At 40.4% G+C, this 15,221-nt stretch overlaps 1 protein-coding gene across 1 annotated transcript in view; it reads left to right on the plus strand.

Moving 5' to 3' along the window:
- wdfy4 (WDFY family member 4) overlaps positions 1-15,221 on the plus strand; it is a 120,514-nt gene that overhangs the window by 74,019 nt on the left and 31,274 nt on the right. Inside the window, 5 exon segments of the mRNA XM_034184287.1 lie at positions 2,956-3,033; positions 3,162-3,353; positions 3,431-3,506; positions 6,203-6,417; positions 10,640-10,788. Coding sequence (XP_034040178.1) covers positions 2,956-3,033; positions 3,162-3,353; positions 3,431-3,506; positions 6,203-6,417; positions 10,640-10,788 — 710 coding nt within the window.

Raw genomic sequence — 15,221 nt, forward strand, 5'->3', positions numbered from 1 at the left:
CTTCTCACTGAGAGCACCATGGCGTGCAGCAACTATCACAAAATGATGTTTAACCCACCAGAGACGGTCTGCTCATTTTTTCCACGTGTCCTCACCACGTCTTTAATTAATTTCTAGATCATCAACTTATGACCTTTTATGAGGCTCGTCATCACAGATACTTGTGGGCAGTCTCGTTGGATCCACACAAATCCATTTTTTGCAGAACGGACGGCATCTGAGTCTTAGATATTTACTGAGCAGGAAAAAGAGTTTTAACATCAGCAACGAGTGGGAATATAACAAGTGATCGGCAGACTTCATCCTCAGTCAAGCTTCAGCACAATCCTTCTAGAGATTTATTTCATCAGCCAATGCAGTTTCCATAATCATATCTGTGTCCTCATATTAGAAAGATAATTAACAGCACTAATGATCGCGCTAAGTTCATTACATATTCACTGCCAGCCCACAATGAAGTTGACATTATGTTGCCTTATCATCAAAGGTGGCGTATTGTTGGGAAGTCATTAAAATGGAAATGAGTGTGATGATGTGATGTTAATTGCAGTGGGAAAAGATGAGTTATGTATTTAATGCAGCATTTAAAAAGCCAATGAGGTTCCTATCTACTAAATAGGGTAATTAATGCTATATATTACTTATGTTTGTCCAAATGATGGAATGAAATTAGGAGACGATGACGCCGACTGACTGTTTATCTGGCCAACACAGCTATAGTTTGCAAACTTCATTATTAGTCTCTCTTCTGTTTGTTATATTTCTATAATCTCCCCCTAAACTGTTCCTTTATTTTTCCTCTCCATGAGTTCTCATTTTGATAGAGAGGCAGTCACTTAGAAACAATTCAGTCTGTGAATAGCTTACAGAGTTTGAAAACTTTCATGCGTTTTCATTCATTTGTATTTTTCTCATTTTAAGAAATTGTGGCAATGTTTTATGTTGTAGTAGTAGATTTATTTTTTATTGAATTAGTTTTTACATAGCAACAAGGTTGTGTTTTTACCTGTGCATATTTAGTAGTTGTTTAGTTACCAGTATTACTTAGATCTGAGTCATATTTTCCAAAACATTCTGAAAATGCTGTATTCTGGAATACAATGCTGTTTAGATGTGTAATGCACTTCCGTAGTGTTTCTGCACAGATGTGATTTTGGATGAATGTTGAAATTGGGTCATCATTTGCTGTTCTTCTGTTATAAGGCACTGGCAGCACAACTGCAAATAAATTAAACTTTTTAAAGAGGTTTGTACATTGATAAATGATTAGTTTCTGTTGTCCTACAGACACACACATTTTTTAATTGGTTTAATTGACAATAGTTCTAACAAAAGTAAATTTTATGGGTAGGCTATTATGTCTTTTTTTCCCCAACCACTCAATGGCACCTTACTGCCTTTAGGACCATGGAAAGCTTTTGTGACTTTACATTTTTAAGATGCTCTTTTTGGCCTTACATTACACTCTCATACTGTATTTCCTGGCTCCTTGAGAGTTGTTTGACTGTACTACAGTTATTGCTCTAACTTTAAAGTTTGCCTCATAACTTCTTCTCAGTTGCCGGTTAACTTATCTGACTTTTAAGGTTCTCTTTTATCAGGAAAATCACCATTTATCCCTGCCATGCAGCACTGAAAGCTAGTTAGAAGGGTGGGTCACTTCAGTTCTGGGAAGCGCACTCCTTTCATCAGTACTTAGCAGTAGTTACTGTTACAAATGCATAGGACATATAAAGGTATAAACCGTAAATATAAGACAACCTCATCTTTTTTCAGATGTATTTCTAAGGAGGAAAAAATGTAATGCTATATTTAAAATCAAAATTCTACATGATGTCAGTATGTCAGGAAAAACTTTGGATATTTCATCCAAAGATGATATTTCATTTTTTAGTTTTTAATGCTTTGCCTTCTTTTTCTTAAATTATTTAACACTCTACATTGTACATCCACTGTATAATGGCAAATTAATTGAGTTTAATATTTCAAAGCTTTTATTATACCGTATTTGTAGCATCCTTGATTTCTAACTTCAACGCATATTTATCTTACGTCATAGATATTGACGTGAATCCAGATAAACTGGTAGGACATTTGAACGTTGGAAGCTCAGCTTTTTATTTATTTATTTAAGTTTAATTCTTGGTGGAACAGTTGGGCCTGGAGTGGATTACATGTGACTCTATATTTTTGGTGGAGATTCTGAACAACACTCTACCAGAATTTTTTTTTTAAAGTCTTTTACTTTTCTAACTTTGAAAGATGGAGCATTTTGGATCTTTGTGATAGATTTCACTGTAATGATTACCCTTACAGTTGAACTTGAAATAATTTCTACCTTTTTTTGTGCTCCCAAAACATAGTGTGAGCATCTGTAAATAAGACTAGATATAAAGAGTTACTGCTCATTGGTTCAGACAATTAAATGGTTTTCCTGGGTCAGCCGTGAAGATGGACACATGTTGTTTCACTGGTCTCTCAGCGAGCACTACTGCGATGATGAGCTTAATGAAGCAGTTAACAGTCAGAATATGATCCCAGAGTGTCTGCTGAACATCCTGCCGTGTCAACACAGATTTGGGTTTTTCTATTTTTATTTTAATTTTCTTTCCTTCTTTTATTTACTATATGCAGAAAATAAAGGTGCACAGGCTTACCTCACCCTTGACTGTGGCTTTGCTCAGTGATATTAATGTTTGTTAATTAGATCACCTGAACAAATGATTGCATTTCCAGACAGTGTTATTGTAAGATGGTAGCCACTAGCTTATTTTGGCCAGTGAATGCAATTTAGCACAGATGTAATTGTATGAATGCATTGTAATTGCATGAGAAAACAACAATAACATGAACGTGATGTGTGCCGTGTGCGCATGTTATGAGCGCGGGGAAGAGTGATTGTGCCGTCCGCTCTTTTCATTTCCACCCATCAAGCTAGTCTCCCTTTCTTTGTAGATATTTCTGTCCTGCATGGAGTCGCATCGACAAAAAGGTCACGGCATGTTTGAGAATATGAGGACAAACCACTTACAGGTCTGATAGAAACATTTTGACAAATACAGTGACATTAGTCTTTAAAATCATAAAAAAACAAACCCTCCTCTCTTACAGTATTTATGTTTCATCTATTCTGTCTGTCCCGGGCTCTTGCTTTGGTCCAGTTACAAGCCAGTAAATGGGAGCGACTCAGCCAAAAGTGGCTGCATGTGGAAGCAGAGCTGCTGAGGGAGAGAGCTGTCTTTGGGCCTGGCCCTGGAGTGCTGCTGACCCGAGACTGGGTGCAGGACGCAGCTGAAGGACCAAACCGCACCAGACCACACATCCGCAGGAAGACTTTGAGACAGTCCAAACGGGTGTGGGATTATGCTCGTGTTTATTCTTTAAATACATATTATTCAGTCTAACCATTAGCATTATGTGTTTCCAGCAGGTGCTGCGTAACCTGGGTCTAGGTTTCAGATCTGGCACATCTGAAGAGCTCGGAAGCAGAGTAGAAGGCGATGAAGGTGATTTTCAAGATCAACTTTCCCACAGCACAGATTAACTCAAAATAGGTGTTCCAGAGTGAGCCTGACTGCCCAGCACATTAGGTTGGGTAAAAAACAACAACAAAAGTTAAACAAACATGCTTTCAGTGATCTTCAGCTTTTCAACCCAAGGTCAGTATGATTATTGGAGAGAGGTTTTGTAACATACAACGTTTACTGGCAGTCAATTAAGTGCAGCATGTGTTACCTGCATACATTCAAATTTAACCTCAAACTACAAATATAATGACTGTACCACCCTTGACCTCCATGACCCTGCTCTCCAGATCTCACAATCTCAGGTGAGATATTGTACCAAGGTACATAACCGTAAAGTGTGGTGCTCAAATGTTCAACAGTTCTCAAGTTATTATGCACACACATTCGTATACACACAAACACACAAATTCACCCAATGACAGACTCAAAATCACAGGTGCCCTTCCCTTTAATGGCTGGTAAAAATGCCTCCACTCCAGTTGACAATTGACCTTCTTATCCCAAAACCAGTAGGCTTCATGGAATCAGAGTACTTTGCATACATGTGAAGTTTAGTAACAAACAGTTATCTACAGCGATGGTTACTTTGCTTACAATCTTACAATCTACAGATGTACACAACCTACAGATGTACATACAAATTTTATTATGGAAAAAGTGCGCAGTATGTGGGTCGGTTCAGCGCAGTACCGTAGCTGTTCCTAGGACTGCACACTTTTGGACAGAGATTTCTGATGTTGTGCGTGGAATCTGCTGAAGCCACTCTTCCAGTCTGAGGTTTACATCTCCTAGTGCTTCTATTGCCACTGGGACCACTTTGGACTTTACCTTCCACATCTGCTCCAGTTGCTCCTTCAGCCCTTGGTACTTCTATATTTTCTGGTGCTCCTTCTTTCTGATGTTGCTGTCAGCTTGGATTACACCCTCGATCACAACTGCAGTCTTCTTTCCCTTGTCAACCACCACTATGTCTGGTTGGTTGGCCAGCAGGTGCTTGTCTGTCTGGAATTTGAAGTCGCACAGGACCTTAGCCCTGTCGTTCTCAACCATCTTTGAAGGCGTCTCCCATCAGGACTTGGGGACTTCTTGATGCCAGCCTCATCCTCTATCTGTTGATGGTACATCCCATGGTCTTCCATGATGTCTCCTCCTCCTGTCCCTTATTACCATCTATCTTCAGTTGCCTGATGCATTCTTGCAGCAGCTGATCTTTGGGGGGGGCATCTTTCTGATGTATTCATGGATGCTGCTTGTCTCATCCTGGATTGTTCCCCTGACACTCACTAATTCTCACCCTCCCTCCTTCTATTGCTCATAGAGCGTCAGGGTTCTGGACTTTGAGTGGAAACCTCTCTGCATTGTGAGGAGTTTTTGTGTCTTGACATCAGTGGCATCTGTCTCCTCCTGTGGCCAACTTAGTGTCCCAGCTGGGTATCTGATGACTGGTAGGGTGTATGTATTGATGGTTCAGATCTTATTCCTATTGATCTGGCTTCTCAGTACCTGTCTTACCTTCTGGAGGTATTTGGCTGCGGTTGACCTTCTTGCAACTTTATCAAGGTTCGCATTGGCTTGTGGGATTCCCAGGTACTTGTAGCTATCTGTCTGTATGTCCCCTATCCTGCCTTCTGGCAACTCCAACCCCTCAACCCGAATCACTTTCCCTGTTTGCCACCATTCAGCCACACTTATCCAATCCGAATGACATCCCGATATCCTCTCTGTAGATCCTGGTGAGGTGGATCAGTGAGTCAATGTCTCGCTCACTCGCCATACATCTTGATGTCATCCATGTACAGGAGGTGGCTGATGGTTACTCCACAACTGAAACAATATCTGTAGCTTCTCTTTTTGAAGAGATGGTTGAGGGGGTTGAGGCGTATGCAGAACAGCTGTGGGGGCAGTGCATCACCTTGGTGTATTCCGCACTTGATGGTGACTTATGTGATTGTCTTGGAGTTGGCCTTAAGTCACGTCTTCCACAGTCCCACTGAGTTCCTGATGAAGGTTATCAGTGTGTTAGCCTTGTATAGTGCCAAGCACTCCAGTCTCCATGTGTGAGGCATTAAGTCGTATCTACAGTGTATCTACAGTGCCTTGCAAAAGTATTCACACATTTTAATTTGTTTATGCCATTTCAGATACAAAACTAAATCAGGCTTCTCAATATAAAAAGTTCTGAAATTATCTTCCTTAAGCTCAAACTCAAAGCAAATCTCTACTATTTGATATAAATTAATTAAAAATATAAAAGCCAAGATGATGGGTTATATAGCTAATCTGCCCCTTTTGTATAATACCTGAAAATAATATGTTTTATTGCCAGTTTTCTTCAGATAAATCAGGGGATGGATACATGAACATTTCAAATTCACTAAAATGAAACTGGTGCATCATATACGCCAGAAAATATGGTATATATCAAATTCAGTATGTACAGAAGAAGCAGGCGTCCTCACAAGCATTTTTTTTGTTTTTTTGGTAAAAGCAAAGCAAAATATAAAATCGCTTCCAGTGATTCAAAATCATTCAGCATCAATGCTAATATGGCTAAACATATTCTGAAAGGACAAAGTTGAACAGTCCAGTCTTTATCCAGCAAATGTGTTTAAAGGGAGGGACAGATGATAAACAAGACTGCAGCCTTGCTGAACTGAAATTGTTGTCTTTGCCAGATGTCAAGATGACATGTGAAGCTGGACCCGAAGCCAAACAGGAAGAAGAGGAGCCATCACAAGACTGTGATCACTTGACCTTCTTCCCTGTCCTGCACGAGACACTCGCTGCCACAGAGAGCCCTCCTGACCCTGACATCCCCGACTCCTGCTCCCGCCAACAAGACTGTCCCAACGTGCGCGTCATCCTGCAGGAGCTGGATCCCGGAGAGGAGGTGTGTAGCCTTAACGTCCTCCCACCCTACTAATACTCATAATCATAATAATCTGATGTAGACAAAGGGATTCCAGTAGCCCAGCGCTGCTATCAGAATTACATCTTTCCTCATTAGTGCTACGTTTTAATGTCAAGGCCCAGCTCAGCTCTTCTCATTCTTCCAGTGTGCTAGAAACCAAAGCACATGTTGACAGGGACTCTTATCGCCCCGGCAACCAGCCGCGGCTTTTAATGTTTCTGACAGAAGTATTAATAAAAACAGTAGGAGGTGATGCAAGCTGTCTGACAACCACTTAGTAAGTGTGTGATGCGTACAAGTGTGTCCTGTTGTCTTGCCGCGGTTCAGTGTGTGTCCTGCTGAGCTTCCTGTCAAATGAGCGCAGTCATTAGCTCCGGAAAACGTGCGCTCTCTCTCTCTCACACACACTAACACACAAAGGGAGATCCACTCATAATTATCTTGCCAGCACCAATAGTGTGATTATGACAGTAATGTGTGTGGGGAGAAATCAATGGACTGACATTAGGCTCTCAGTCAATAAAAGTCCTCTTTTTTCTCAGTCTTCCCATCATCAGCTAAATCACTCTCAGGCTGATAATGCGTATCTGTCCTGAGCACAGTAATGAGATAAGGAAACAAGTTTATTGTTACTGTACGTATTTAATCTTTGATAACAATAAATTTAACTTTTGCAGAAATCTACTCATTGTTGGGGAGACAAGACCTCGTGTTATTTTGTGTTTGCTGATGGAGACGGGCATACGACGGGTCTGTGATGTAGCTCAAAATAAGATTTCGATGCCATATTTAAAGGCTGCTTACAGAAAAAGTAGACCAGTGTTAATTGGAATATGTTAGCAGTTATAAAGACAAAAAAAAAGTGGAATCAGATTACGACTGCCGCTGATGAGGGCATTCTAGGTATTTTGAGATGTAGCGCGTACCACTATAATTAGCATACATTGTTACACTGACATGTCGCATTTGATTACAGATGGTCAGTATTAAAGGAAATAATAACTGTGGTTAGCGTTTCAGGTTAGTGTAGTCACTTTTTAGCACTTAGCATTAGCATATGTATTGTGAATGCTGCCCGCGGTTGATGCTGAAAGTGTTGCCTTAACAATCAACTGCGTGTGCTAGCCCAATGCTGCCACATATGCTAGCCACACATTCCACGTGAACTTAACATTGGAATATATGTTTAATAATTTGTGATATTTAATCATTTCTAATGTACTGTTGGAGTGGTAAGCAGAAGTATTGATTTGGAGTATTTAGGGAGTGGTGGTCAGGTGGTATGCAAGTTTTTGTTTGTTTGCTTTTAAAATGGTAAAGTGGTTCTTAGCCTGAAAAGTTTGAGAAACACTGGCGTATGCTAACCAGTAATCTAAGTCTTTGCTACAAGGTCTCATCAGAAGATTCTTGTGTACCACTAGAATGCCTTTGTGTCAAACAAATGCTAGCTGGGGCAGATGCAGGTGAGGCGTATCACTTGCATTGAATGTCAGTTACGACCTTTAGGCCATCGTTTCACTGGTCATGACCCAGCACACAGATGCCTCAGTGTTGAGGATCCCAGCAATTGAAGAAAGCTAAGGGGACACACACTTTTCACCTGACTATGGCGGATAGATGGTGACAGGTGGTGATGGGTTGATTGGGTGGTTGCCATCCAGGATTTAAAGTGGTCTCAATTTTTTTTTTTTTTTGATGAGCCCATGCATGCCACCAGCACATGTTAACACATCAGATTTAATAAATGTTTTGTAAATGACACATCCAGTTAGGTTTGTGTAAATCAGCATAATTACAGATGATTGATCACATGTGCTTTGATTGGCTATATTGTCATTGAAAGTTATAGCTATATCAGAGTATGAGAGAGAGAGAGCACTTAACAGATTTGTGTTCTGGCAACTTTGTATTGATACAGCTGCTGTATCATAGACACCTTTGGACAGAGAAATTGTCTTCTTTGCATGGGGTTTTGGCCAATTAACAGGAACAATATCATAATGCATTTTAGCTGTTAATTTTACATGGTTATTGAATGTACATGAATCTTTTTTGAATACAACTCAGAAATAGTTGTCACTGATGTTTCTGCTCTGTTTGCGTGCATTTAGCAATGAACTAATCCAAAATTAATCAAATTGTAATAATTAACAATTAGTGAGAGATTTTGTTCCAAATTACTTTTTTTGTTGCATATACTACACTGGAATACATTTTCAAGTAACTCTTGGAATTTTGCATGTACATTTGTGTAACCTAGTAGCTCACATTGGGCCTCATGTATCAATGTTTCGCACTTGTGGCGTAAATTTACGGCGTAAACTTGAAATACACCAAAGTTGCTGTGACATGTATCAAGCAGTGCGCACCTGCCCATTTCTGGCGTACACCTGACGTGATCTTGATAAATGCAGCGGGTGAAAACAATCGTAATTATAATAAACGCCCATAAATATTCAGACTCCGCTTCAGACACACCCTCATTTTACGACATGGAAGCTGGGAGACGGCAATGAAAAAGAACTCCACCAATCACGACGCGTGCCAATAGAGCGTTAAAAGCGGCCGTTGTATCAATTGTTTTGTAGTATATAATCAATAAAGTGTTACAGTGGTCCCTCATTGATTGCTGGAGTTACGTTCTAAAAAATAGCCCGAAATACGCGAAACCGCGACGTAGTCAGCGTTATTTTTTACAATTATTATAGACGTTTCAAAGCTGTAAAACCCCTCACTACACAGTTTATACACTTTCTCAATCAGGCATGAACATTTTCTCACTTTTCTCTCGTGTAAACACTCTCAAAGTTCAAACCTTAGTAGAAAAATAAATAGTGAGGGACCACTGTATTCTCTATTCACGTCAATAATTCTTGACATGTGGATATTTGCTCGCTCAATTAATAAGACACGCCTAATCTGTCAGATTTCTTTATTTTTTTTAAATGTATTTCTGTATTTATTTTATTGTGACAACCGAATGGAGACGACAAAACCTGGTTGCAGCACGGGCGAATTAAGGGAATGACGGAACTACAGTTGTTATTATCAATTTCATAGTCTAAAACGATCACACCACATGAAGTTAAGCTCAGCGCTGCTCTGGCTCCAGGCTCGAAGTCTGGAGAAAAAGGCGAGCAGCGCTTTCCTTCCTGTCAGCGCTGTGGCCACGGATCGTGCTCCATAACAATGGGATTTGTATTGATTATTATGTAGTATACTCAGGAATGTGTTATTTATGTAACATATGCATTGATTTTTATAATGGCACTGTTTATCATGTTGATCATCTTCATTTTTATGTGGATTCCAGCGCTGGTTCATTTTGGTGTATAATTTACGCCACCTCTCGACCTGGTGTATATTTTCAGCGCAGCGTACGCCAACGACCACATTGATAAATGTCAAGTGGCGCAGCCGTTTTGGCATACACCCCATATACGCTCAAATATCACCGTATGCAACATTGATACATGAGGCCCATTGTACTGCTCCTATGTGTTGTTGAGACACACGGTTCTGATCACTTAGCAGATTACTTATTGTGTGTGTGTGTGTGTGTGTGTGTGTGTGTGTGTGTGTGTGTGTGTGTGTGTGTGTGTGTGTGTGTCTGTGTGTGCTGTGTGTGTGTGTGTGTGTGTGTGTGTGGCAGTGATTAATTCTCCTAATAATGACCAGGCCAGGCTCCTTCTCTGTGGACTGTGTGAGATCCACTGTGTGTCTGGGGGCAGGGAGTCTGATTTGATTAGTATAAATTGTGAGGTGCTTGCGGGTATGTTGGGGCCCCATATGGTTTTTGGGTGCCGTGTACCAGAAGGGCTGGCATGAGGAGATAGCCAGGTGCACACACTCACTGTGAAATGAGGGAAGACAATAGAATTAACCACACATTATTGCAGTGCACTTAGCATTAGCTACATCAAGCACTGATAGCAGCATGTGGGGGGCAATTTTTTGTTCTGAGGATCTGAATGGAACATGGTCCTACCACTGAAGTAGGGGGCCTTCTCCAACCCATCAATCAGCTCTGATAATGAAGTGTTCAACTGTGTCTTTTTAATAATGATTAAAATGATCAATCAAGTAAAGTCTGTTCTGCCATTGTGTCGTATCTCCAGAGAAAGGTGCTGATGTGCATTGGTGCCACTCGCATTTAACAGTTAATGCAAGTCTCTTTCTGTGTTCTTCATGCTTGTTTTAGGTGAAGGCGAAGATGTGTGTACTGATGGTTAGCAGCCTCAGAGTAACAGAGGGGGTGCTCCTCTTTGGGAATGACAGCCTGTTTCTGTGCGAGTGTTTTACTCTTAGTCCTTCAGGAGATGTTTGCTGCTTGAAGCACCACCCTAGCAGGTACAAAAGCGTGCATCAAACGTTTTTTTATGGTGGGGATATGATTTTGTTCTGAATATAAGATGACCCTGATTATAAGAGGGCCCTCCCTTTATCAAAACATATTTTTGGAAAATGTTTTTTCTGAAGAGCATCTTCTTATTCTTTTTTTTCATTAAAAGGGATTTATTTGACAATAATACAAATTAAAGCACATTTTATGGGAAGCCCCTTATTTCTTTTTTTTTTTCAGCCACACACTGATGCACTGCTGCTTTTAGGACCACTGAATGCTTTTCTGATTTTTATCAGCTTTAAGAGTCTTTTTGAGCTCACTATCTTTTGATTTTATACTTTCACACTTTATTTCTCTGCTGCTTGAGAGTTGTTTGATGACTGTGCTGCATTTATCACAACAACCTGAAATTTTGCATCATAAAGTCTCCTCAGTTGATATTAATCTTACCTTAAATTTGAGGCGGCCTCTCTTCAAAATGATCACTGTGTGTGTCTGCTATGCGGTCCTGTAAGCTAGTCCTGGCAGGCACACTTGTTTCATGGGTATTTGGAGTACGTTGCTGTTGTGAATGTCTATGACGTCTAAAAGTACTAGTCCATGGATATCAGAAGACTTCATATTTTCACATGTATTTCCAAGGGGAATGTCGTATTTTGTAGTGGGGTGACAGAATTTGGAGTAAAACATTTCAGATTTGAATTTTCACATAATTTTCAAATGCCTATTACATATTATATTGCTACTTCCCACATAAATTGTCTAACTAATAGAACTAATATACCAATGACACTTTAAAAGTCATAATTACTATTCTGAGATGACTTAAATGAAAATTTAGAAAAATGTGCAAGTAGAACAATATAAAAACTACATAGTGAACAAATGACACATTCAGGCTGGAGGCTGTTATTCTTTGTTTGGGGCAATTATTCTGGAACAGGACTGTCATCCTGCTGTTTCTCAAGTTCACTAAAGTCCCATTCTCATTTTCACAAATATGCATCCTGGAAGATCAAGTTTTTGAAAACTTGCCCATACTTTGGAAAATCTTAGAGGGTCCAGGAGGGTGTATGTGATGTACAGGGCTATTCCTTAGGTGCCATGGTGGAATTTTCCAGATGTTTTTGATCCCCCCACCTCCCCCATTGCAAAGTTTCACATACTTTGGTAATCTTGTGTATTTCTGTATGAGCCATAACATTGTCGTACATGCTGCAACATTACTAATAGGTTTTCCAGAAGCACCAAGGTTGTGATTAAGTTATGCTACAGATATGCTTCCTGTTCCGGAGCACAGCGGTGTTTTGCTGTATCTGTTAGCTGTTTAATCTGCGCAGTTAGATTGATCTAGTTACCTAGATAACGATTTGTTTCACAGTGTAATCTTCACGTGCCTTAACTAAAGCACTCCCTCTGCTGAATCACCTCTAAATTATTTACACATTATTCACTTTGTGTGTTTTTAGGAATCCGCTAGCTTAGCGCAGCTACTAACTCTTAGCCGGTTTAGCATGGCGGCTTCTCCTGTCTCTCCCGCACTTTTCTGCTCTGGGTGTGAAATGTTTAGTTATTCCTCGGCCTCCTTTAGCAGTAATGGTACTTGTAATAAGTGCAGCTTATTCGTAGCTTTGGAGGCCAGGCTGGGCGAATTGGAGACTCGTCTCCGCACCGTGGAAAATTCTACAGCTAGCCAGGCCCCTGTAGTCGGTGCGGACCAAGGTAGCTTAGCCGCCGTTAGTTTCCCTCTGGCAGATCCCGAGCAGCCGGGAAAGCAGGCCGACTGGGTGACTGTGAGGAAGAAGCGTAGTTCTAAACAGAAGCCCCATGTTCACCGCCAACCCGTTCACATTTCTAACCGTTTTTCCCCACTCGACGGCACACCCGCCGAGGATCAAACTCTGGTTATTGGCGACTCTGTTTTGAGAAATGTGAAGTTAGCGACACCAGCAACCATAGTCAATTGTCTTCCGGGGGCCAGAGCAGGCGACATTGAAGGAAATTTGAAACTGCTGGCTAAGGCTAAGCATAAATTTGGTAAGATTGTAATTCACATCGGCAGTAATGACACCCGGTTACGCCAATTGGAGGTCACTAAAATTAACATTGAATCGTGTGTAACTTTGCAAAAACAATGTCGGACTCTGTAGTTTTCTCTGTGCCCCTCCCCAATCGGACCGGGAGTGACATGTTTAGCCGCATGTTCTCCTTGAATTGCTGGCTGTCTGAGTGGTGTCCAAAAAATGAGGTGGGCTTCATAGATAATTGGCAAAGCTTCTGGGGAAAACCTGGTCTTGTTAGGAGAGACGGCATCCATCCCACTTTGGATGGAGCAGCTCTCATTTCTAGAAATCTGGCCAATTTTCTTAAATCCTCCAAACCGTGACTATCCAGGGTTGGGACCAGGAAGCAGAGTTGTAGTCTTACACACCTCTCTGCAGCTTCTCTCCCCCTGCCATCCCCTCATTACCCCATCCCCGTAGAGACGGTGCCTGCTCCCAGACCACCAATAACCAGCAAAAATCTATTTAAGCATAAAAATTCAAAAAGAAAAAATAATATAGCACCTTCAACTGCACCACTGACTAAAACAGTTAAATGTGGTCTATTAAACATTAGGTCTCTCTCTTCTAAGTCCCTGTTAGTAAATGATATAATAATTGATCAACATATTGATTTATTCTGCCTTACAGAAACCTGGTTACAGCAGGATGAATATGTTAGTTTAAATGAGTCAACACCCCCGAGTCACACTAACTGCCAGAATGCTCGTAGCACGGGCCGAGGCGGAGGATTAGCAGCAATCTTCCATTCCACCTTATTAATTAATCAAAAACCCAGACAGAGCTTTAATTCATTTGAAAGCTTGACTCTTAATCTTGTCCATCCAAATTGGAAGTCCCAAAAACCAGTTTTATTTGTTATTATCTATCGTCCACCTGGTCGTTACTGTGAGTTTCTCTGTGAATTTTCAGACCTTTTGTCTGACTTAGTGCTTAGCTCAGATAAGATAATTATAGTGGGCGATTTTAACATCCACACAGATGCTGAGAATGACAGCCTCAACACTGCATTTAATCTATTATTAGACTCAATTGGCTTTGCTCAAAATGTAAATGAGTCCACCCACCACTTTAATCATATCTTAGATCTTGTTCTGACTTATGGTATGGAAATTGAAGACTTAAAAGTATTCCCTGAAAACTCCCTTCTGTCTGATCATTTCTTAATAACATTTACATTTACTCTGATGGACTACCCAGCAGTGGGGAATAAGTTTCATTACACTAGAAGTCTTTCAGAAAGCGCTGTAACTAGGTTTAAGGATATGATTCCTTCTTTATGTTCTCTGCCATATACCAACACAGTGCAGAGTAGCTACCTAAACTCTGTAAGTGAGATAGAGTATCTCGTCAGTAGTTTTACATCCTCATTGAAGACAACTTTGGATGCTGTAGCTCCTCTGAAAAAGAGACCTTTAAATCAGAAGTGCCTGACTCCGTGGTATAACTCACAAACTCGCAGCTTAAAGCAGATAACCCGTAAGTTGGAGAGGAAATGGCATCTCACTAATTTAGAAGATCTTTACTTAGCCTGGAAAAAGAGTCTGTTGCTCTATAAAAAAGCCCTCCGTAAAGCTAGGACATCTTACTACTCATCACTAATTGAAGAAAATAAGAACAACCCCAGGTTTCTTTTCAGCACTGTAGCCAGGCTGACAAAGAGTCAGAGCTCTATTGAGCCGAGTATTCCTTTAACTTTAACTAGTAATGACTTCATGACTTTCTTTGCTAATAAAATTTTAACTATTAGAGAAAAAATTACTCATAACCATCCCAAATGCGTATCATTATCTTTGGCTGCTTTCAGTGATGCCGGTAATTGGTTAGACTCTTTCTCTCAGATTGTTCTGTCTGAGTTATTTTCATTAGTTACTTCATCCAAACCATCAACATGTCTATTAGACCCCATTCCTACCAGGCTGCTCAAGGAAGCCCTACCATTATTTAATGCTTCGATCTTAAATATGATCAATCTATCTTTATTAGTTGGCTATGTACCACAGGCTTTTAAGGTGGCAGTAATTAAACCATTACTTAAAAAGCCATAACTTGACCCAGCTATCTTAGCTAATTATAGGCCAATCTCCAACCTTCCTTTTCTCTCAAAAATTCTTGAAAGGGTAGTTGTAAAACAGCTAACTGATCATCTGCAGAGGAATGGTCTATTTGAAGAGTTTCAGTCAGGTTTTAGAATTCATCATAGTACAGAAACAGCATTAGTGAAGGTTACAAATGATCTTCTTATGGCCTCAGACAGTGGACTCATCTCTGTGCTTGTTCTGTTAGACCTCAGTGCTGCTTTTGGTACTGTTGACCATAAAATTTTATTACAGAGATTAGAGCATGCCATAGGTATTAAAGGCACTGCGCTGCGG

The sequence above is a fragment of the Thalassophryne amazonica genome, chromosome 13 (assembly GCF_902500255.1).
Source record: "Thalassophryne amazonica chromosome 13, fThaAma1.1, whole genome shotgun sequence".
NCBI lineage: Eukaryota > Metazoa > Chordata > Actinopteri > Batrachoidiformes > Batrachoididae > Thalassophryne > Thalassophryne amazonica.